Consider the following 23,276-nt stretch of genomic DNA (forward strand, 5'->3'; position numbering starts at 1 on the left):
ATCAACTCCGGACCACGTCAGATCATTGTAGAGTAGTAAGTACTTCATTTTGACTGGGTATACAATTTTGGCCGCCATCTTGGATCTGCCATATTGGATACAAAGTTTTTTTTTCAAAAGCAAAGGTAAGGTTGTGACCCATCGTTTCAAACTAGATTTTTACGCTGAATACGATGCTGCAATTCGTTTTTAAAAATCTTGATCCGTTCTAAAGTTATGAGTAGGCCTACTGTTTAAAACTTTATTTTTAGCCAATTTTAACATTGTGCAGTTACAAACTAAGACCATAATCGTATCCAAGTGATCATAACCAAGTGAAAATAGGTTGACAATGACTGGTGGTGTATACTTATCTTTATCTAGCTCTATTTTACGATTATAGTCTGAGTTTGTAACTGCACAATGTTAAAATGGGCTAAAAATAAGTTATAAAATGTTTCCATAACTTTAGAATGGATCAAGGCTTTTAAAAACGGATTGCAGCATCATATTCAGCGTAAAAATCTAGTTTGAAACGATGGGTCACAATCCTACCTTTACATTTGAAAAAAAAACTTTGTATCCAATATGGCAGATCCAAGATGGCGGCCAAAATTTTATACCCAGTCAAAATGAAGTACTTACTACTCTACAATGATCTGACGTGGTCCGGAGGTGATATCTTAAGAAATGTAGAAAAAAGTAGGGGGGGAACTCATTTAAAACTCACCCTGTATATATATATTCTAGTAATTATTTTGTACAAATTATTGGTCTCATGGGTTACCCTACCTTGAGTTATCATTTAACATTTTTGTATTTTATGATATGTAAAATAGTTATTACATACCTGCATAATGCATTTTGATGTCTGCTCTGTTTAAAATAAAAATTCCAAAGGACATGCGGTGTGTTTATAATATAAACTTTCCTTTCTAATCATAATACAACTAAGGAACATTTTCCAATATCAATCTTCATGACTATTAATTAAATCTATCTAGATTTCTTTAAATATAGACAAATTAAAACACATAGGGATAATGTCATCATCCAAATTGTAAAATGCTAATTCTATAACAAAATCTCTCTGAAAACAACATTTGTTGTATAGTATCCATTTTGGTCAATTCCTTGGTCTTCATTTGGTTCCACACTGGGTTTTTAAATAAATGCCAACTTTTGTGAAGGTTCGGCCTTGCACCACAATTTCACCAAATCAAATTGCGCAATGCACCACAATGAAAGTACCCATCGTACATTGGTCCTATGCTGTGCAATGGAATTTCATTTAAAAGTGGTAATCTATACAAAGGAATAAATTTATGTTCATCCGATGCTCATTTATTCTTCTTCCATTAATATCGTGCCAAATCTGGCGCCTGTTGTTCTCATTTCGAGGAACAATACATATCTCTGCATGATGGTCTTCCGACATTATACATTATTACTGTGCAAATAAGAACAATCCATTTTAAAGTCTTAAGTTTAAAAGTTTATAATTGTTTGTTCAAAAGATTTTATCTAATTTTCACTCCGTGTTGCTTACTACTTCACTATCAATTTTACAATAACAAAAAAATCCACATTCAGGTGTGGTTATATTTTTTTCAATTTATATAATCACAGCTGTGTTTACACTAAATAGAAAGACATAAAATTAGATTCCCATGTAATTTAAATGTGAATTATTTTATTCCGTAACAACCTTTTGGTTCATAATTAAGAAAAATGAATAATTTTCCCCAAAACTTCATAATCAGACCTTTAAAATGAGACCTCTCCCAGCTTTCTACGCCCTCCCGTTCGCTCACAATTTCATTGTAAAATTTTGGGCTTACGGAATTAGATATATAGATATTCCCCACGATGATGGTTTGAAGGCTGCCAAACATTTTCCTCTGGACCCACAAATTCTATACCGTCTGCACATTTTTTGACAACTCTCATTAAAATGATACTAACCATGAACAATTTCAGATTCATGGACAAACACTTCATACAAATTAAAGGCACAGCGATGGGTACACGAATGGCCTACGCTAATCTTTTCATGGGTCATATTAGAGCAAAATTTTCTTTCAAACAATCCTTTAACTCCTTTTCTTTGGTTAAGATGTATAGATCTTTATTGTTTTTTGGCAACACGGAATAAATTCACTAAAAGAATTTCTACAAGATTTTAACCAATTTTCTACTTCCTAGAAATTCACTTGGAATTATTCAGACAAAATTGTTTCTTTCTTAGATGTTGATGTCTCCATTGACAATCAAAAACTTTGACAAAAATTCATTTAAAAAAAACTAACAAAATGCAGTGAGGTACCTACTTACATTATCAAAGTTGTCACCCTATGTATGAAAAATGCAATTCCAAAAAGCTTTCAATTCGTGCTAAAACACTCTGCAGTGAAAAATCTGATTTTGAAAAATATATCACTAATTGAATTCTTTTTTCATTGAAAGAAAATAGAGGCTATTCTCAAAAACTAATATCCAATCAGATCAAAAAACTCAACCAAGATAATAGTTTTTCAAGTGATCCAAAATTTATTACTCAATACTCTGGGCTACAAAGATTAACAGTGTAATGAAAGTTGCATTCAATATTTTGAAATCTTCTCCCATTTACCTTCATTTACACATCCTCAGAGCCTGCCTTTGGCCCGTACAAAAGGTGCAGCTGCACATGGTTTTGCACCATGGGAGATTGGGAGGTTGTACCATGGGAGGTGCACCATGGTTTTACACTTGGTGCAAAAAACAAAAAAAAAATTAAAAAGTCCGTGAATTTTACATTTATGTCATTTATAAAAAAGGGGGAGTAAATAATATTATTATTCATAAAGATTTTCGTTAGTAATTATATTGTTCTGGCACTTTCTTTTTTGGTAGTAAAGGGCCCCACTCTGATTGTTTACACTAAGCCCTGCAAGACCAAAGCCGGCTCTGCACATCCGTTAATCCAAAGTCTCAAAATTCATGAGCATTCAAAATTAGTTTTTATTGCCACTCCCATGCTTGCTTAGTGTTTTCAATAATCTCTTCCATACACATACTGTGTAACTTTTAGTATTCACTCTTCGCCACAAATAGTCCAACTTACTTTTTGAAGAGTCACTATGTCCATTTTGTATTTCCCTAATTAATATTTTAGGATTATCTTCCATATAGGACAAAATAAAGTAACATTACTGGATAAAAACATAATATTTAATAAATAAAATTGAGATTGGTCTTACATCTATGACTTGTACAATAATTTACAGCTGAAGAGCCTTGTGTATTCTGTTAAGGCCGCGAGATGTAGCATTTTCTTCATGTTCACAGATGTATCTTTGACGCACTCCACATTCTGCACCCTGAAACCGCAATGATTATAAACTCAAACCATCATTGACAAAATTGACAACAATGACAAGAACAAACTTTATTCCATTGTATTATGCAGTTGAATAGACCATTGATTCCTGATTGGCCCCATTTGGAAAGGACTAAATCAAAACTTTAAGCAAGCTTTTGCAAGGTTTCGGTTTCAGAGACAGCTAATAATTCTGAATTAAATATATGTAATTTATGATATTTTTGTATAATCTTCAGGGACGTAGCTAGAGTATATGACCTTGGAAGGAGTGGCTTGCATTGTACATTCTGCATTCTGCAGGTGTAATTATAACACACTGTGACTCCTAAAACAATAGCTTTTGAGAAAATGTCAAGTAGTATAAAAAGTAAAAACGTTTTTTAAATTGCATTACCAATATAAAAATATCACTAAATACTTATTGGTGTTATAAGAAATTTTAAATTTTTGCCCGCCATATTGGGAAATGGTGGAAAAAGTGGAATTAATTCATATTTTTATGACATAAAAATATAGGTAGTTGAAGTTCTCCGTTTTATGTTTTTTTTTTCTAACAATAGTTTCTGGAATACCATCGGTGGCATTCTACAATGTTACCCTGAATAGTTTTTATCCAAACAATAATCTTTACATGTGAGAAAATATTTTTTTACGGCTCTATTATGATTAACACGTTATGAGTTTTAATATTCCTCCAAATATCATAAGTTAAGTAAAGTATTAAAGTATCATTTTGCTACGTTGAGTTGTTTTGATTAGTTTAAAATCTTTTTAGGGACAAATAAAGTTTATTGAAAATGTTTTTTAGTTAGAATTCCGGCTTTTAGACACCTCTAGAAAAATATATATATCTTTAAAATTGAGAGGAAAACCTTTACCCCACCCCAGCCACCCCTGCTTAAATATATCAGCTTGCCCCCCCCCTCTCCAATAAAATTTCTTGGTGGGTACCTGGTACTGGAAGAGCCTTGTTTTGGGTGAGTAACCGAGCGAGAGACATCTCCCCGCGCCTACAACAGTGTCCTCGGGACGAGTCGTTGGCCGCTTGGGTGTTACTGGTCGTCCAGTGTTTGACCAAATCCACAACAGGCCAGGGTTCAACCCTCCCGTCCAGAACTCTGTACCTGGATGAAAAGATTGTAGATTAAAATGCAGCCTTAATACACAATACCTTAATAAAAATAAAAATACCTTCAATACACATAAACCAATGACGATAAACAAGTACAGTAATAGTAATTTTCATAACATGGCACAAACCAAGAGCAAAGTACAGTACATGTTAAACCTTCTTAGAGACTCAGGTATTTTTATTACTTTAATACTGGCCCTTATTATCATGGAGAATATTATCGTTAATTTTACATACCAGTAATAATATGCTTGGAAAACAAACAATTTTAAGAAAACAATTAGAACTGACAAAAATTATGCTACCAAATATTTTTTTAAACAAATCATGCAGCATTCCTTTAGTAACTTTTCCACCTAACTCTCACGATTACGCAATGTACTGAGATGGTCTTCCAAAATATATACAGGTTTGAATTAATAATAGAAAATATTGATAAGGTTCTTTGTAAACTCTCCATCAGAACATATAGACTTTTGTTCAATGTTTAATGGGCCTACCTGGAAAATACTAGTCAAATAAAAGTTCAAAATGTTGGTGAATGGTGAATGTTTGGGCTATTACGAAAACATTACGAAATATGTAGGAAAAAACTATTAAATATGCATTAAAACTAAAATAGGGTCCACACAATAATACTGATACAACTTGACAAGGGGAATAACTACATTGTATACCGGCACTTAACAAATTAATTTCCAAGCATTTTGAGTAAGTTACATTTACAAGAACACTGGAGTAAGTACGGTTGATATAAACTTAAGTCACCTTGAAGGTAAGGGTCTGCTTGTAGAAAGGTGACGAGTTCTGTGAACTCCTCTCTACTCTCCAGCTCTACAAGGTTTGCCCCAAGACTCTTGCACATGGAAGCCGCAGACTTCCAGTTGAACTGTCGCTCACTGATGTGGTAGCAGTTCCGAGCGACTCTCGTGAAATTACCAGGGCAGGGATCTTACCAGGGAGAATAATGGGAAAGCATCAGTTTGTATTAGGAATATCTTCAGTACAAAAAAATACCTACTTAAAAAACCTTACAAAGATTTAAATCACACATCTAAAATTGATTTACAATGGAGTGTTAACATATTTTCATTCATGTTTTATTCTCTTTCTTAAATTGTTTAGTTAAAAATGAACATAAAGAAGAACTGATTTTAGAAAACTAAAGGTTTAAAAAACTGTTACAACAATGAAATTATTTTTATGTGAGTTGCTAATTTTATTCAATGTAGATTCTACAAACAGTACCCCACACAAATACACTAACTAACCTTCTCTCTGTGTGTTGGCCCCTTGCATCACATGGTACAACAGCTCCTCTGAACGCTTCAGCCTCTTCTCCATGAGATCCACTCGGTAAACCAACCGTTCAATGGCTCCCAGTAGGTAAAGATCAGTCTCCGTCACCTTAAACAACAAAAATACAAGGATTTTATCCAAAGAGACAAAAATTTTTACCAAGATGTATAAGAGCAAAGACAATTTTGTCTATGATAAGAGTTTACAATAATTTTGCTATACAAATAAAATTATGATCACACCGCTGTTACTTAGAGTATCCTTCAATTAGTTATTACAGTTCCCTACCAAAATATTTGACTAAAAATTGTAAGATAAACCTGGAATCATTTTTTATATTTAAATAGCAGAAACATGTTAGCTAACACAACTTCTTTTGCACCACGTAAGTACTTTTAATTTTCGAGCAAAGAAATTGGTAAAATGGTAAGCAAGACCTCTACTGACATAGCAAACAGGGATGCACTTGGTATCATTGTCTTTAGGAAACATGGGATTGATTATTCATAATCATTTGGATAAAGTGATTACTATTAGACTACTGAACAACGCCATTACAGATGAGGATTTAAACTTACATCATGCATGTGTCAATTGATAACAGTTTTAAAATGCCTTATGCATGAGTAATAAATCTGGAGACTATTAAACACTTGACACAATCCCTTCTCATTCACCAGAGATAACTGAATGACTTAAAATTGTCTTCAGCTGATCCACGAGGATGATACATTTATAACGCAGTGTATCACTTGTGTACCTCTTTGTTAGATGAGCCAGACACAGGAGGTCGGTTGAGTGGCCGCTCTACTCTGTCGTAGTCAGGCTCTGGCTTGTTAACTACGTAGCCAAGTGGAGGAGGTAACATCTGAGTGCTCAGCTGTTTCATCACCTTCTCCTCTCTCAGTGCCAGCTGTTCTATCAGGGACGGGATCCCAGGAAGATCAAGAGAACTGCCGCCATCCTCATCCCCTGTGTTTACATTCATCTCGTCAAATTCTAGATTCATTTTTTGTTAGTAAAGCATTAGTAAGCTATGTTATAATGTTAGTAGTGTAGTGTTTGTTTCTGCTTGAAAAAAAAGTCATTACTCCCAAAGCCATTCTCAAAGTCAAGCTCCAAAAGGGTTCCACTAGAAATTCGCTGACTACACTCCAATGGTTAAAGACAAGAAACCAGTAGTTTGAGTGTTCTTCAGTGCAACAAAGTGACCCCCACTGTTACGTTTAATGCGGTCTTTGATTGTTGAAAGATTGTAAATAAGTCAACTAAACATTAATCTGTGGTTTATACCTTCTACAGGATCATCAGCCTCCACGTTGGCTGCGAATGCAACAATCAACATCAGTAGCACAACACCTCTGGTTTTCATTATCTGAAACACATCATGTAAACGCTAAATACAAACTTGTTGGTTATGTTTTTGTAACTATACTGTACTAACTATATAGGGCTAGGCAAAAGTCTTGAACCCCCCAGTTAACTTTTTAACGCGATGCAGTAGTAAAGCCATACTCGGCATATATTTACAACATAAGAAATTGCACTTTTTCATCAAAGTTACAATTAAGTTTGCCCCAGCCCCCAAAATGGGGTATTTTGAGGGCAGCCCCAAATTTTCAAATGTAAACAACTATCATATGACACCTCATTTTAAAGGTTTTATCAAGAGAAATTGAATGGCACAAACCAGAGGTAAATATCCCACCCCTAATCAAAATGGCGGCCAATTTAATTTAAGATAAGCAAGCAAGATAAAGTCTGGTTGGTAAATATTGGTTTTAAAAATACAAATTGAAAAAAAAAATTGACATCCCAATCATATCAACCGATTTCGCCGGTTCCGGAACTCAATTAATTTTATCCTGCTCTACACATTCATACCAAATATTAAAATCGAACTAAATTTACTCGAGTTATCGTGGTCACGGACACAGATATGTACATGTATAAAATTTTAACGATAGTGAAAAATCGAAATGAAAAATCGGAAAAATCGGTCCCGGGTTTAGGTCTTTCCGTACCGCTACGGTTATGAGGAAATTCGCTAAAAGTCACCCTTTCAGTCTGGCAAGTTTAACAAGTTGAAAATAAGATTAATAGGAAAACAAACTGTAGCTATATTTTATAGATTCACAACCTGTACGTGGCTCTATATAACTATGGTTTTTTTTACAAAACTGAGAACAGCTTTTATGTTTTGTGATTCAAACTTCACGGAAATGTTTCTACCGTCAAAGATAATGCATATTGATACTTTAATACCTTTTTACATTTTTTTTATTGTTTTGTCATTCTATGGACGATTTTTCCACAGAATACTTAAATTAGCGAATAAAGTTATATTTAATATTTACTCTTTCATAATATAAAGGTAGTAGTAATATCAACTTTTTTATTGTGCAAATAACAATATTTTTAGACGCTGACAGAATCATGTTGGAACAATAAACGCCTATTTTTAGGCACTTGTCAATCTATAAATACACATGTTATTAATGCATGCTCATGCCACAAAGTTGTAGTTAAATAATTAATTAAACAGCAATAATTGATTAATTCATTAGTCAGCAAAAAGTGATATATTAATAATCGTTGTCTTCTATTAATAAACTTTAACTTCTTTAGCCTACTATTTTGTCTCCTATTGATAATCTTTGTATTCTATAAATAATCTTTGTCATATTATCAAAGCGGAAATAGTTATTTGTGTAACTAGTGGGCAAAGTGGCACTTTGCTGCACACGAGAGCAATGTTTACGCACGTGCCGCAGGCGAGTGCGGAATGATCTCGAGTGCTGCAAAGGCCTTTTGCACTCATTTTACACATTATATTTTCCCTACAATCACTATAAAGCATAAATAATTAGTCTTTCAAACACTATACAATACGTTTTTAGGTTCAGCTGGCAACATAAATGGTGCCCTAGAGAAAGTAGTACCCGCGGTCCGTATCACTCCGCTATTTTTCCTCGGCAAGAAATGTGCTCCGCGTTTTGAGAATAAAGTTCCGTATGTTTTTGTAATTTGAAGTGGTTTCCGCACCTAAAAAAATGCTTTAAAAGTATTTTCTTGTTTATTAAGATCGTAGGAATGTTTTAAAAACGTTTAAAAGAAAAGTGAAGAAAGTTCAGAAATACCGAAACTATAAACACGAAATGACAGGTTAAATCGTAGTTATAATAATCAATCAGCTGCTCATAGTATTATTATCTTTAAGTGTTGCCAGCCTATTTCCAAGCGTAGGCTACACGGATTACGGGCATAATAGAACCACGCTGTTTTGTGTTGTTTTGTTGGAATCCTGATGTGCGGCAAAGTATAAACCGTAGGCCTACGGCAAAGTATAAATATGCAGCAATTAGCAGCTTTCTGTACTATAAACAGTACAAGGAATCCAACTTTGTCGGGTGACTGTAGGAAAATGAGTATTACAATTACAGCATTCATATCCGGATCCGGTTCTACAAGGCCCGGGAAACCCATGTTTCAAAAGTTCTCGGAACGGTCGGTCTTTCATTACACGCATAACAGACGAGCGGCGAGCGACGAGCGCGGGAGTTGGGAAAGTTTGGCGGGTCCTCTCCTCATTGGTGACACGAATCCTGTACTAGGCCTATATGATATTACACTCCAGAATACTCAGAGCGTATTGAGAAATATATAACTCTAAAGAAGTATCCAAAGCGATTGCCGATTGTAATTAACGTACATGCAATTGACTAAATGTTAGTAAACATTACCACAACGCAACAATTGTTTGACTTGGAAGTATTTTCTAAGTGAGAACAATTAATTTACTGTAATGTAACTAATTAACACATTCTTGGATTCCCAAACAAGTTTATTTTAGACAATAATATGACGATAAAATATATTTTCACGCAAGTAAAATCAAGTACATGCAATCGGGCCGATACGAAATAAAGGTTTAGTAATTAAATGTACGGATTAATTTTAAGGAAAGCCTTATCAATGGCAGTATCATCTCTTAGGTATTTTCTCTAAGAGAATATCTTTATTATTGGTATGGGAGAAAGTATCGACTTACCAGAGCGCGGGGTCCCGTTATACTGGGTGGATGGCGCGACTCGCGGGCTGGCGGGAGAAAGCCGTGGAAATCCCGCGGAGTGAGAAGACAGCTGTGAGGTGTGTCAGTGTCACCCAACTCGCTCACTGACATAATAAGCAGTCATCACATAATCTATCTATACTTAACACATCGTACGTCAACTTCAACTGACCATTAAAACTGCAGGACCACATCTACAGCTAGACGAAATCGCGACGGATTGGCCAGAAGCCTTAAAATCTAATTTTCTATAAGGACAGCTGTACAACACACTCCTACAAAGTGGAGTTACTGTAATTAATTTTGAGAAAAAAAGGAGTACAAAATCTCGCAATCATAATTGATATAACTTACGAATACGCTCACAAATAATGTTGAATGTTTTGTCACATATAAAAACTAATCTAGGGAGATGATTTTAGAAACGTTGGTTGGGTGACATTTTAGTTTGGCCGACTAACCTCGCTTTATCCAATATTGGCTCCTTGATAACCTCAAGGGAAATATACAGGAACCGACAATGCGACGGTGGCGTCGGCGTCATTAAACCATCATAAGTAAAAAAAAAACTGTCAACATTTAACATAAGTCCTACCAAATGCGCTTAGCCAGCTTAACTTATTTGACCTTGAATACATTATTTAAGACATTTAAAAATCTATTATGAGGTTGTTGATGCGTTATTTGTGCAAAGTAAATTAAATTCTTTCGAAATAATGTCATGTCATATAGACAACCATGAAAGTTTAGCAGCATTAAACGTTTTTGGTAATGTTTCAATGGTCAAAAATACGCTATTACGATTTTTTACAAAGTCAACTATCCAAAACCTACGTCACAAAGCAGGTGTGGGTCATTTATTTAAAATGGTTATATTATTATTAACCTTAAATTATGTTAAGCAATTAAATAATGTTAACTATCAAGCTTACACGAGTTTGCATAGGAAATATGATTTACAGGTAGAGGTAACATTTGATTGGTCAACCTACTGTGTACAGAAAATATGACTATGTTTCCCTTAACATTACCCGCATTAGTCGAGAAGTCTAAGGAACCTCTCTACACTCTACGGGTAAAACTGTAAGTCAGCCTTTATCAAAGCAAAAAGCCAGAGACATGACTAAACGCATTTCTTTGGTCACGAACGAATTCAACCCTATAAGAGCGAATGGGCCACATTTTTATGGAAGCTGCATAGTGCAATGAGGAGGCAGATAGTGATTTTCACCCTAGTTACCGTGATGAGCTTTCGTGACGTTTAAGGGGTAAACAAATTACAGTATTAGTGTTGCTTATTAAAAGCTATAGTGTCACTGGCATTAGATAAAACAATCCTTATTAGGAACATTCTTTGCGTGATATTATATTTTTCCTCGCATATGTAAAATCATACTTTAATTCTCAATTCTCTTCAAATATTTAATTGCTTGTGTGATTAAAACTTTATTAAACCGTTGTCAATGGAGTATTTTTCTATTTCTCTAACAATTATTTTTTTAGGTCATGTCATTTGATCATTTATGTATATCAGCGTAACATAACTTTAATTTTTATTATAATATTTTCTGGGACTAAAACACAGATATGCCTGCTCTTATCCGCAGCTAACTGAAAATGAATGAAGCCCAACAATGAAGCTGACTACCCTGCTCCCTCGTACTGAACCATTATTATTGTTAACGTAACATTAACATATTTTTCAAACAAACTATAATAGTTCAGTGAGTGAATTAGAATAAAGTATGAAACACAACTATTATACACTACAAATTAATAGTTAACAACTTTAAAGGCTTCTGGGGCAGAGCTCCAAGGGAATTGACCTTGTTTCTCTTTTGATGGCTCATCTACAGACCAAGACCTTTCTTTAGAGACCCCTACCAAGTTTCTACGCCCAGCCGTTCTCTCAAATTAGCTGTGACAAAAACCCGTTTTCCTCCATAAGAATAACATGGGATGGGAATTCAAAGGCCACTGGGGCAGAGCCCCAAGGGAATTCACCATGTTTCTCTTTTGATGGCTCATCTACAGACCAAGCCCTTTCTTTAGACACCCCTACCGAGTTTCTACGCCCAGCCGTTCTCTCAAAATAGCTATGACAAAGAAAAACAGTTTCAAATTAATATTTAGATTATCGTAGTTTAATGATTGTTGTAGTTGTTGTTTGATGAATCGATATGCTGCAATACAAAACAAGTTCGTTTGAAGAGTTTTCACTTTATAAATAAGTTAACTAATTTCATTGCGAAACTATGTAACTGTTACAATATTAATTGGCTCGATTAGGCAATTCAGGTAGGTTAATTTGACTTGTGCTATCTTTATCGAAATGCTAATCGAATTTTTTTTTCTCGTCAGGAATTATTTCATGATGTTTTAATGGTTGATGATGATAATAATTAAGACGTTGTGGTTTGACATTACGCTTTAAAGTACTGTGTCAATTTATTTCAATTAGTTGTGCCACTTGCTACTTGTAGCGCTGCAGTTGATACGTTCAAATAGTTGATGCGTTTGCCGCTAGTCGCGTTGCAAGCTGGTTCCTCAAGTAGTTGAGACGGTGGCGGCCAGTGGCGCTGCAAGCTGGTTCCTCAAGTAGTTGAGACGGTGGTGGCCAGTGGCGCTGCAAGCCGGTTCCTCAAGTAGTTGAGACTATGGCCGCCAGAAGCGCTGCAGCCCGGTTGCAGTTGCCTAGCAACGATCCGCCAGTCCGTCAGTCCTTCTCCCGTGTCCGGCTCGTGGCGGGCTGTGACGGTCGCAGTTCCATTCCGCGATGTTGATGCTGCACCCGTGCTGTCACGTTCGTTCAGTGTTGTGTTATTTAGCGTAATTATGTGTCGGTTTTAGCGAGTGTGATCAGTTAAAGGATTAATCCAGGATATTGGATAGCAAAATCTGCGATGGCTCACTTAGGAATTACAAGGGGTAAGAGAACATTATATTTTTCAATATATTTATTATATTTCCTTTTATTATTTAAAATAATTTCTTGTAATGTGTAAAACTAATATACCGTACCTATAATGTTTATTGCATGATAATATATGACGCTGAAATTTAGGTTATAATAGGGTGTGTATCTTAAGTTTCAGAAGAAAATCATATTCTCTCCATAGAATTAAAAAAAAAAATGTGTAGGTGTCTGAAAATTAATTTAAATTAGAAACGCTTGATTCGTGACAGTGATGGTGCTTTACTCGGGTTGCGCGCTGCAATATTGTTATTCGCATGGGGTATATTGATCTGAGGGTGGTCCGCACTCGGGCCTCTCTCATCGGACCCTCTGGAACACTCACTTTATTTATATTACTACGAAATACTCAACTGTATTTGTTGCAGTATTTACTTTTGTTGTCGTGGTGTACCATACGAGAGACAGCAGTTACAGATTCTCGATAAGAGGGTTGAACAGTGAGAGGGTTGCAGCTAACTAAGGGCGTGGGTGTTCTCTCCACTTTGTTTACAAATCTCTCTACAGTCTAGACCGTTGAACATTTTATTAGAGGCGTGGTCTTTGTACCATGACACTCTAAATTGAAATTATATGTTTATATTTCGTGAGCAGTTTGTAAATAGCAACACAATCTTAATAACGTCTATAACACATATATGGCCGGGCTCTGTTTGTTTTGTCCTTTTAAGAGAAAAAAGTACGATGTACATGTTCTGAGGTGATGTAAGTCTAAGGAATTTTTACAAGAGGAAATTCTTATTTCCATTATAAGCTACGTACAGTTGTAAGCTTTAAAAAATTATTGGAGAGGAATTTTCCATCAAAAGCGATTTTTATCTCTCGCTTGACAGTTATTGAAATATCTCTTTCTCGCGACTTATGATTATTACGTTATATTAATACGGTATCAGTCTATAATTTCTTATGTTGACTTACATCCTACTCCCACGCATTTACAAAACTTGCAATTATTATTTACGGGATGTTTATTCATTTGCCTATGTGTTTCGTCTTAACACTCATTGTTTTCACTTTATGGGACTCGTCTATTACGTGAACGCATCCTACGTCAATCCTGAACTAAAAACTGTCTTAGTAATGTATTCGAAATTAAATACAATCTAAGCTGGAGGCAAAAAACTCTAGTGCAAATGCTCAAACATTGTCGCTGTCTAAATGTGCAGTTCTTTTGTGATCCGGTATAGATAGATAGTTTTGACGATTCGTTGGCGGTTTAAGTACACTTATGACATCTTTATATTGACAGTCGGTTATGTAGGTAGCACCCTACAAGTAATACAATATCAACTACCCGAAGGTGCCCACCTCTGCAGTAGTTGAAGGAATCTTTTGTGGCACTTCCGGAGCCTTGAAACCCGAACCCCCGACCCTCCGACCGGCGCGGCCCACACCTACACTGTACTGCGGCACAATGGACTGGAGTAGCCGAGTAGTGGAGTACGAGACATGGACAACAACAGCCCAGTATGTATATTGTTGTGACGACAGTATGTATATTGTTGTGACGACAGTATGTATATTGTTGTGACGACAGTATGTATATTGTTGATGACACGAAAACTGTGCTATGGCCACCATAAAACTGTACTGAACAAAATAAAATTTATGATTTCCTGTAGGCCCCTTGGCAGATCGCCAGAGCTAGCTGCAACCATACACCAGCATACAACGACGGAGGATATTTTGTTGAAGTTTTAATGAATTGATAAGAACTTTTAACGGGGACCCAGTAAACCTTAATGAGGTGTTAAATACATAATTTTATTGACATCAATGTCTACATAATGTGTAAATGGCTACATCCACTTAAATTCTTGCCAATTGGACACTGGTTTGCCGTGTGTGTTTTTACACTTCTGAACAGCTGATGGCATAGTCGTGTGTCATCGGCATCTGGAATCTGGCGGCAAAAACATGGGACTGGAGACTGGACCACCGCGGTCTGTGTTGTCAATGTACTGGGTTTTAGTAGGAAGTATGGTCACGATGATACGTCTCGCCAAATATCACGAGACGGATTTAAAAATTCTCGATAGAAAATGTATTTCATTTAATAAAATTGAATAATAATCTCCTCTATTGTATCTCAGTCTATTGTACATGGCTTTGCGTTAGATTTACAAGGAAGAATAATCCAGAGTGGTTTTGTAATTTCTATACACCCTTTATTGTTCTACCGCGTTAATACATAAACAACCTTCAATCTATACACAAATTGTAACTCATCTTGAAAATATAAAACCCATCGGCTTTTAATTAGGCTTAAAACGGCTGGCAGTCATTGTGTGAATGGATAGGATGCTCCATTTGTGACTCAGCTCTCTCCCTCTTGTAATTGCGTAATTTTAAATTTCAGTGTTTTTTTTTTTTTAATAATTAAAATCAATTATAAAGTTTTAATCATTGACTTGTAGTCACAACCAGATTGTCTGAGTTTGTCATGTGTCAGACCGTCGTCATCATCATCGTCCATCAGTCGACTGTCGACTTATCTAAAGCTGTCAAGTGTTGGAACTCTTACAAGACGCTGGGCTTGACACTGTTGCTGCTAATTCAATACTGTGTATTGTGTGGGGTCATTGGTACGCATTAGGGTGTATTTCACCTAACACACATCGTACGGCAGTTGTTGGAGATAGTATTGATTTCATTGAACTGTTTTTGGCCAATCTTGGTTTATCTTTTATCAACATTCTAGTTCATAACTACCGCATAAGGAGACTTCTGAGTAGATTCTATGTTATGTTTAAGAGCATTAGCCATACTTCTTAAAGACTAAGTTGTAGAGTCTAGATCTAGATTATAAAGGTTAAATGGTTATTGCATCATTAATTAATTTCCTCCTCGCGAATATTTTAGATTGCTCTCAGAAAAAAAAAACCATTACGTGTTCTACAATCGATTAGAACACAGAATCTTCTTTGTCTGTAGCCAATTTGCTATGCCAATAAAACACATAGTTTAGTTTGGCGAACCTCTGGCAGTGTGTACTACTATTAAAATGATATTTTCTCTCTAATTTTTAACAGCCATTTCGATATTCGATGGGCTATGAGAGATGCTACAGTTTACACTGCGTTGTTCCTTCAGCTTGATCCGATTGAATGATCGATGATTGTGCGATTGACATCAGCACACTCTCTGCAGCAGACCTCCTAATCACGTGACAGACGCCCCAGCTCCAAACAAAAACACAATACAAGCACAAGAAATGCCCTACATCCACGCCTAGCCATGGCTGACCGTTCTTATGCAACCAGCTGATTGCGCTGCGGTAATGACCATAAACTTGTTCTGCAGCGGCTCTCAGCAAGAACTACCGAGCCAAGGCGTGGGACGTTTAATAATGCAAACAAGAAACTCAATCCAAACATTTCAAAAGGACTAAGCCTTTACACCATTTTTGTAGTAGAAGTTGTCAGTTATGGTCACAATACTGTAATGGTAAATTGTTTTATCAGTTATTCAAAGGCTTAAGTTATCAGTAGGAAGCAATCTAAGTAACTTAAAGCTTAGTCTATATTTATCGAGTTGTTGCAAATTTATGCAATGCCTTTCTAACAGGGGTTTGAAACCTAATATTTTTAACAATTGGATGGTGTAATTTTACTAATGTACATATATTTTTATACTGTAGATTTTTTTGTGTTGTTATGCTGTGATTATGAAGAAAATTTCGATATCTTTTTGAATCAGCAATTTTGCAATCAACCTAATATAATTTAAAAATAAGTTATTGTGTTGAATACATACATAGTACATAATATGGAGACAGTGGCCTATTGTTTCCGTTAACATTTTCTCTCTTAACGGAGCCCAAAAATGGTTTCGGAGTAATTTGAGACACAGAGCTACAGACTACATTTTTGAGGTTCGATTTTGATTAAATTTGACATGTTGAGTCTAATCAATGTTATCTCTTGCAGTTTCTTTTTTTTAATTTTGACTGTCAATGGGAATTGAAAAATACTCCCACCGCAGCAAACCTGCAGACTAAGCGGATTTCCATTTGCCTGATTGGATTTACACTAAAATTTATCCTTAAAAATATCACATTTATTCCCTATTTAAATATAATTAGTTTAACGAGTACTTAGGTTTGTTGCAACAGGGAGAGTAAAACAGTATTTTTTTTTGTCAAATGTTAATAGTTTATTAAGATATGAATGCATTTTCCAAATTTGATCAAAATACTGTATGTCCATAAACAAGCAAACTACAACAACTTACTTATTCTCTATAAGAGTAACATGGGAATTTTTCATTTAGAATTTTCTCCGTAACTATTAGGCGCATAAAAAAACGTCAATATACTAAACTATTTTTAGCTATACAAAATAATCAATAAAGAAATTGCAAAATTTTGTTTTTAGGGCCAAGAAAACCCAATTTTTACCCCATAAAACCCCCGTTCCCATAGTACGATCATGCTGGTTTGCGAACTCGTCAGAATAAAAAATGTAGGTTATATAGGACATTTTTTCTCTTATATAAACCTACAACGTAGTACTCATGGTAAGACCTGGACCCGGGAGCGATTTACTTTTTCGTTTTGAGGTCCATAGAGGCCAAGAACGCCATCCGTTCAAATTTCATATGTGTGTGTGTCCGTTAGCACGATAGCTTAAGCAAAAATGATCCGATTTCGATGAAATTTATTATAGGCTAAACTATATGTTTAGCACACACTATTATGTTACTATTACGTTATGTACTATTTTATAACTATTATGATATGAATGACACACACACATATGAAATTTGAACGGACGGCGTTTTTGGCCTCTATGGACCTCAAAACGAAAAAGTAAATCGCTCCCGGGTCCAGGTCTTATCATGAGTACTACGTTAATAGCTTATTCCCTATTTGGGAACTTCGCTAAGAAATCACAACAATCCAAGCAAAGTATGTAAAAGAGTGCATCTTTACAGATTAAAAATCCATTAAGAAAAAAAAAATAGTTTATAGTTGATAGATCCAGTAACAATTATAACCAAATACAGTACAGTAACCTACTACAGTACTGCATTCAAACCACCTTTTAACACAAGATTAGTTAGTTTTGGTTCCATGGAGACTAAAAATTCAACTATATCTGTCTCCTAGAAACAAAATCATTTTCTTTTGAACATTTGACAGAAACAGATCAATTTGCTATGTTCAACGTAAAAAACTTAATGTTTTGGTGTAAGCGCTGTAACGACTTGGTGGTACATCACCCGGAATCCCCCACCACCACCACCACCACCAGTAAGCGATGAGGAGTTGAGGCGATGGATCCCGATCTGGGGCCCTATTTTTGAAATGGTTGACTGTTGAGTTGAGTGTTGAGTCATTCTATTTCCAATCGTTTCGTATTTTTGAAACGATTGACGGTGGACTTATCCAACCAAAACTACTCAACACCTATCGAGCTGTTGAGTGGAGGTTGACTGCACTTTCTTCTTCCTCTCTTTCGGCAAAAAATGGCTCTTTTTGAGTCGACGCCATATTGTTTTGTTATTGCTTTAATTTACTAATTGCGATTTAGAGGTTATGTATTTGTTGTCAATGTCTTAGCACCCAATACTTTATGCGATTGTGAATTTTATTTACTGTGTCAATACTAGACTATTTAATCTATTTACTTTGTTATAAGACTATTTAATTTGTTTGAAATTCACTAGGCATACTAATTGAACTTATTAAAAGATAATTGTTGTTATTAGACCTATGATTAAGGTATTAAAGATTGTGGTAGAGAGAAACAATATCATAGTTTGTTTCAATACCATTCACCTAATAAAGGGATCAAATTAATTTAAGTTACGATAAGCTTTCAGTGCAATGGCAAATAGCCATAAGCTTTAACCTAAATAAAACGATGAAGGAAACTAAAATAAGGTGATGTGTTCTGAAATAGATACGGAGAAAGCAAATACTAATGTATTTAGGATAGGTATGCCCAAACTTATAATGAGCTACACCATAAAACAAACATCCATAGTAAATTTTATTGTTAATACTTAAGTTTATATAAGGTACTTTTGCAATCCCTAAGATTAAGCAAGACATAACCTCAATCTCTCAAGAACGGAGTTGACAGTTTACCTCAGTATCTCGAAATATGGTAGATTAGATTGAGATTAGCTGATCCAGATTTTAGAGTAAGAAGAGGTAAAATCGAAGATCACAAAAACTCTGCATTGTGATTGGTTTAAAATGACGTCATCTGAATTTCGGGTGGTCGTATGCTCTACATTTCTATAACGAGTCACTCAACTAGTGATTTCCAACTCACTTCCAAACTGTTGGATTTCAAAAATACCAAATCTTGTTGTTGGTTGAGTTGAGTGTCGACTGTAGAGTCAACTGTCAACCATTTCAAAAATAGGGCCCCTGGACTCGGTGAAGAAGAAAAGACTCAGTCCAGGGAATAGAAGAGAAAGGCCCTGGACTGGTGATGTGGGAATGCACTTGGGAAACTTATAGTGCTCAGGACTTGAAAGGAAGATTTGAAGGAAAATATTAAACAGAAACAACATGTGGGGAGGTAGAACAGAGTGCTCTGAAAGGAAGGCAGCATAATCAATGAAGAATTGTTAGGTATCAAAACTTGTGTGTGGTGCTGCTGAAGGAAACATGATGATCGCCTTGCACTGTCAATAACCAATGCTTCTCACTCAACTTGCAGAAATAAAATAATTCCATACACAAACTGAATTTATGAGTTTTATAGGCTAGTTTTTAAACTTAAGAAGATTATATTTAAAACTGGGGGAAATTGAAAAAATAGAATGAAAAGGAAATTATCATATGCTTAGAAATGACGACAGACGTACGTATTTGGTAGCCTATAATTATTTCCCCATTGATTGTTTTTCAAGTAACGTACATTTCGCTAATAATAGTCTAGTAGATTGTTTGTCTACTTCCCTATAGGGAAATTCTTTATACAAACCTCAATGTTCTTCAGTACATTTGGTATCAAAGAGTCGTCTTCAAAAGTATCTGCTTCGTCAATCATCTGATGGTTCATATTCAGTTTCTGAAAACAAAACAAGACAAATTGTTAAACAATTATATGAATCCAAACAAAATAATTACTTTAGTAGATTCAGATTGTTATGATACCTAATAAAAACCATTTTTCATTTTAAAATAAAATCTGCCGTTATCTGAGAGAATGTTTAGACTTGATTGAAGTTGATAAAACATCGCCTCTGAAGTTGATAAAAGATCACTTCCGATACCAAATATAACCAGTAGGCTGCTTAATGTCGTCTTCGATCCAACCATTCACCATACTCTGTGAGGCCAATCAAATTCTGAAACAATTAATGTAAGAGGGTCGTCCGTACAATAAGGTCTCCTCATGTCCCTGTCGTAGCGAAGAGAGTGAGTTGAAATCTGTGATCAATTCTTTACTTCGCCCATTACGATTGTAGCTAGTTAAAAAACCCCCATAAAACCCCATTCCCATGGTCCGATTATGCTGGTTCGCGAACTCGTTCGAATAAACGTAGGTTTACACGTTTGTACAAAATTTTATCAAAATGGCGGGCTAATTGAGATATGATTCAAAAGTTATTGCATTTTTTCTCATAAAGAAACTACAGTTACACCCCGCCGCTTACCCATGTTATATCCACCGGAATATTCTTACGCAGGTCACTTGTTGATGGGAGAAAGTATATGTCAGTTTGCCGATGTCATTATATTCTGCATGGAGGTGTATAGTATCATTGAGAATAAACGTAACGTAACGTTCTCAGTCATTGCTGGACCGATCTACAAAATTTATGTCTCAAATTAAGGGGGATAGTGTGTAGATTTGCCGAACTTCCTTAGAATTTACGTTTTTTCTAAGGGCTACAACCTACAGCCCTTCAAAGGTCGAGTCAATAACAATCTTTTTGAGAATATAATACACAGTTTATATTGAGTATCAACGTAACGTTACGTTTATACTCGATAATAGTATGTAAAGACCACAAAGAGTCCGGACGCTGTAAACATTTCCCTACAGGGTTGGAAAGGATGTTAACACCTGTATCCACGCAACATGTCAACATTTCCACAGACGAAGTACAGTATCGACGCAGTAGCTGTGAGACACCCTGGTTGTCTAGACAAAGACCCGGCTCGACGCCAGGCCGTCACTGTCACACGCTGTCTTTGTCCCGGGATATTGAAAATAGTGATTTCTAGAGTGAACGATCCAAACCTGGCCTACTCCGTCATAAGTATATCTACTTATACTTCCTCTTCCTATCTGCAATACATCACCAGTTCCCGCAGTTACAGCATAGTCTGTATAACGTGTTAGTGAATTCAGTACTTTAATATAAAAATACGAGCTTTAATCTCGTTAGTAAGCTCTAAACTAGGGTACATCGCTCCGTAGATTTGGATCAGCGATCGAACATAAGCTCTCCGATTGTTTTAGTTGATAGGCAGTTGCCTAGGTGGTTTGAAGATTAGTGCTATTTTTTATCATTTTAGGCTACTTGAGGAATTTGTGTCCATGGTGGGGCATCGTCTAAGTAGCCAATGTACACTACAGTGTGTATGTTTTGTTCAGGATCTAGTGATATTGCGTAAGCGTAACAACGCAGGTGGTGTTATATTTTCAAGGTCTGTATGATATACGTGACAACATTATTATTTATAGAACAGTGTATAGACGATATAAATACTGATGTTAGGGCGAGAGATTTGTGTAGAATACCAATGTGGTGACAGGCCCCTCGGCCGTTGACGCGGACTGTATTGACGTTTTGTGGTCATGTAAAACATTCGAAATGTGACATAGCGTAACCCAGGATTCTCAAATGGAGAAAATCCTGTGTTTTAGAGGGATATCTCAAATACGGTAAAAGAAATAAAATGACCCAACTTGAGTTTACTTCACACAGCTTCAGTGAGGCAACAACGTCTTCTGTTCTCCATGCTGGAAAAAACGTTGTGGCAAAATATTTTAGACATGTTCTCTCGAATTGAAGGAGAGCGTTTAGCATTCATTAGAAGTAATCATGTAAAACAGAGAGCATAAATTTATGTGAACGGTCACGATGCAATTTGAGATATTAAAAATCAATTTTTAACAAGAAAGTATAATAACTCTAAGAATAATTCAGCTGATGCACTTACTCTAATTTAAGCACAAAGCTTTCCTCGACTTTGTTTCATACTATGAGACTCATTGAGCCGCACGGTTCCCAATTTTTTGTTATTCTATGCTTCTTTTAATCTATGCTATTACGTAGAAACAAAATATCAATACGGTTTTCTAGAGAAGCATGGTAAATTTAACAGAGGGTAAACCCGCTTTGAAACTATGATTTCCTGACATACAGTATACAGCCAAGTCCTAAATTTGTCATTTTTAGAATGATAAAATCGTCAATAGTTTGAGTGGAATTTCCGTAACTTGTTTAAGGTTTACATTAATTATCTTGGGTGTTGTCAAAGAATGATATCTACTGATAGCTCATTCATCGGTAACTACTGATGATGCAACAATTTATATCAAATCAGAGTTCGAATCATTTCCTCAATACCAATAATCAGTATGATTTTCTGATAACGTAGTGTGATCGTCTCGCTCTGGTATAGTAGCTGTCGCTATACAAGACACAAACCATGGATGAAGTAATATAATGTCATCTATGCACAAACCTGCTCCATTAGGCGTTGGCCTATAACCATAACCATTGACTTTATAAGATATAAAGTCAATACCATAACCAAAGGGAAGTCCAACGTGATGTTTGGCTCGATGCTGCGGTTAACTATATACAGGGTGTTTTGAAACTCTCTCCCGAAACTCCTTGGACATGTTCCTTATGTCAAAACAAACAATAATTTCATATAAACATATGCCCTATCTTGCTTCGTTTTCCGTCTGTCGGCGTGTATGTACTTTTTACATAACTTTCCATAACTTTAAAACCACTTGAGGTACCAACTTCACACTTGGTACGTGTATGATGACTAATATGAACTATCTTTTAGCAAAGCATCAAGTTTCTATTTTGTATAATTTCTAAATGGCGGCCATTTTAATTTTTCGAAGCTTAATGACTCAAAAACCATAGGACTTGTTTGTTTTGACCTAAGAAACATGACCATGGAGTTTCGGGTGGGTTTCGAAACACCCTGTATACTACTGTATATATACAGGGTGTTCAAAAAAGTGAAGACATAATTTACTTAACATACATACCAAGTTTCATAAATATCGGTTGAAAAATTCAAAGATAAAAATTTTTATGTAGAAAAATACAAATTGGTGGATATTTGGTTAAGGAAGTGATTTTGGGAAAAATGTTATTCTTGGGTTTCTCTTTATTTTGATCCAAGGAATCACTAAGTTACTTATGTCCCCACCTTTTTTGAACACCCTCTATACAGTAGTGTAGTCAATGGTGCTACCCTACCGTGGGACTTTGCTGTACAAGAAACTTAAAA

The 23,276-nt window shown here is 35.6% G+C and overlaps 2 protein-coding genes across 2 annotated transcripts in view; one reads left to right on the forward strand and one right to left on the reverse strand.

Annotated features, from left to right (window-relative positions):
* Positions 1 to 3,174: 3,174 nt before the first annotated feature.
* LOC128983144 (C-type lectin domain family 9 member A-like) lies at positions 3,175 to 7,147 on the reverse strand. Its single transcript, XM_054402318.1, has 6 exons — positions 7,068 to 7,147; positions 6,535 to 6,746; positions 5,747 to 5,882; positions 5,244 to 5,426; positions 4,295 to 4,467; positions 3,175 to 3,341 (listed from the first exon to the last, which is right to left on the reverse strand). The coding sequence occupies exons 1-6, from the start codon at positions 7,144 to 7,146 to the stop codon at positions 3,243 to 3,245; spliced, it is 882 nt and encodes a 293-aa protein (XP_054258293.1). The 5' UTR covers position 7,147; the 3' UTR covers positions 3,175 to 3,242.
* Positions 7,148 to 12,566: 5,419 nt separating this feature from the next.
* The window catches only part of LOC128986737 (myosin-I heavy chain), a 99,549-nt gene continuing 88,839 nt past the window's right edge, over positions 12,567 to 23,276 (forward strand). Inside the window, exon 1 of the mRNA XM_054407246.1 lies at positions 12,567 to 12,774. Coding sequence (XP_054263221.1) covers positions 12,750 to 12,774 — 25 coding nt within the window. The 5' untranslated portion in view covers positions 12,567 to 12,749. The remainder of the gene's footprint in view (positions 12,775 to 23,276) is intronic.

The sequence above is a fragment of the Macrosteles quadrilineatus genome, unplaced genomic scaffold, assembly GCF_028750875.1.
Source record: "Macrosteles quadrilineatus isolate MER2022 unplaced genomic scaffold, UCM_ALF_1.0 Scaffold_1__1_contigs__length_201487025, whole genome shotgun sequence".
NCBI classification, from domain to species: domain Eukaryota; kingdom Metazoa; phylum Arthropoda; class Insecta; order Hemiptera; family Cicadellidae; genus Macrosteles; species Macrosteles quadrilineatus.

What these genes read in the sequence shown, in the direction of transcription:
- LOC128983144 (XM_054402318.1), bottom strand. Translation starts at nt 7,146, where the DNA reads ATGAAAACCAGAGGTGTTGTGCTACTGATGTTGATTGTTGCATTCGCA. An exon ending in GGCTGATGATCCTGTAGAAG is followed by an intron (nt 6,747 to 7,067) that starts GTATAAACCACA and finishes ATGTAAACACAG; the next exon opens with GGGATGAGGATGGCGGCAGT. An exon ending in AGCAGACCCTTACCTTCAAG is followed by an intron (nt 4,468 to 5,243) that starts GTGACTTAAGTT and finishes CTTTTCATCCAG; the next exon opens with GTACAGAGTTCTGGACGGGA.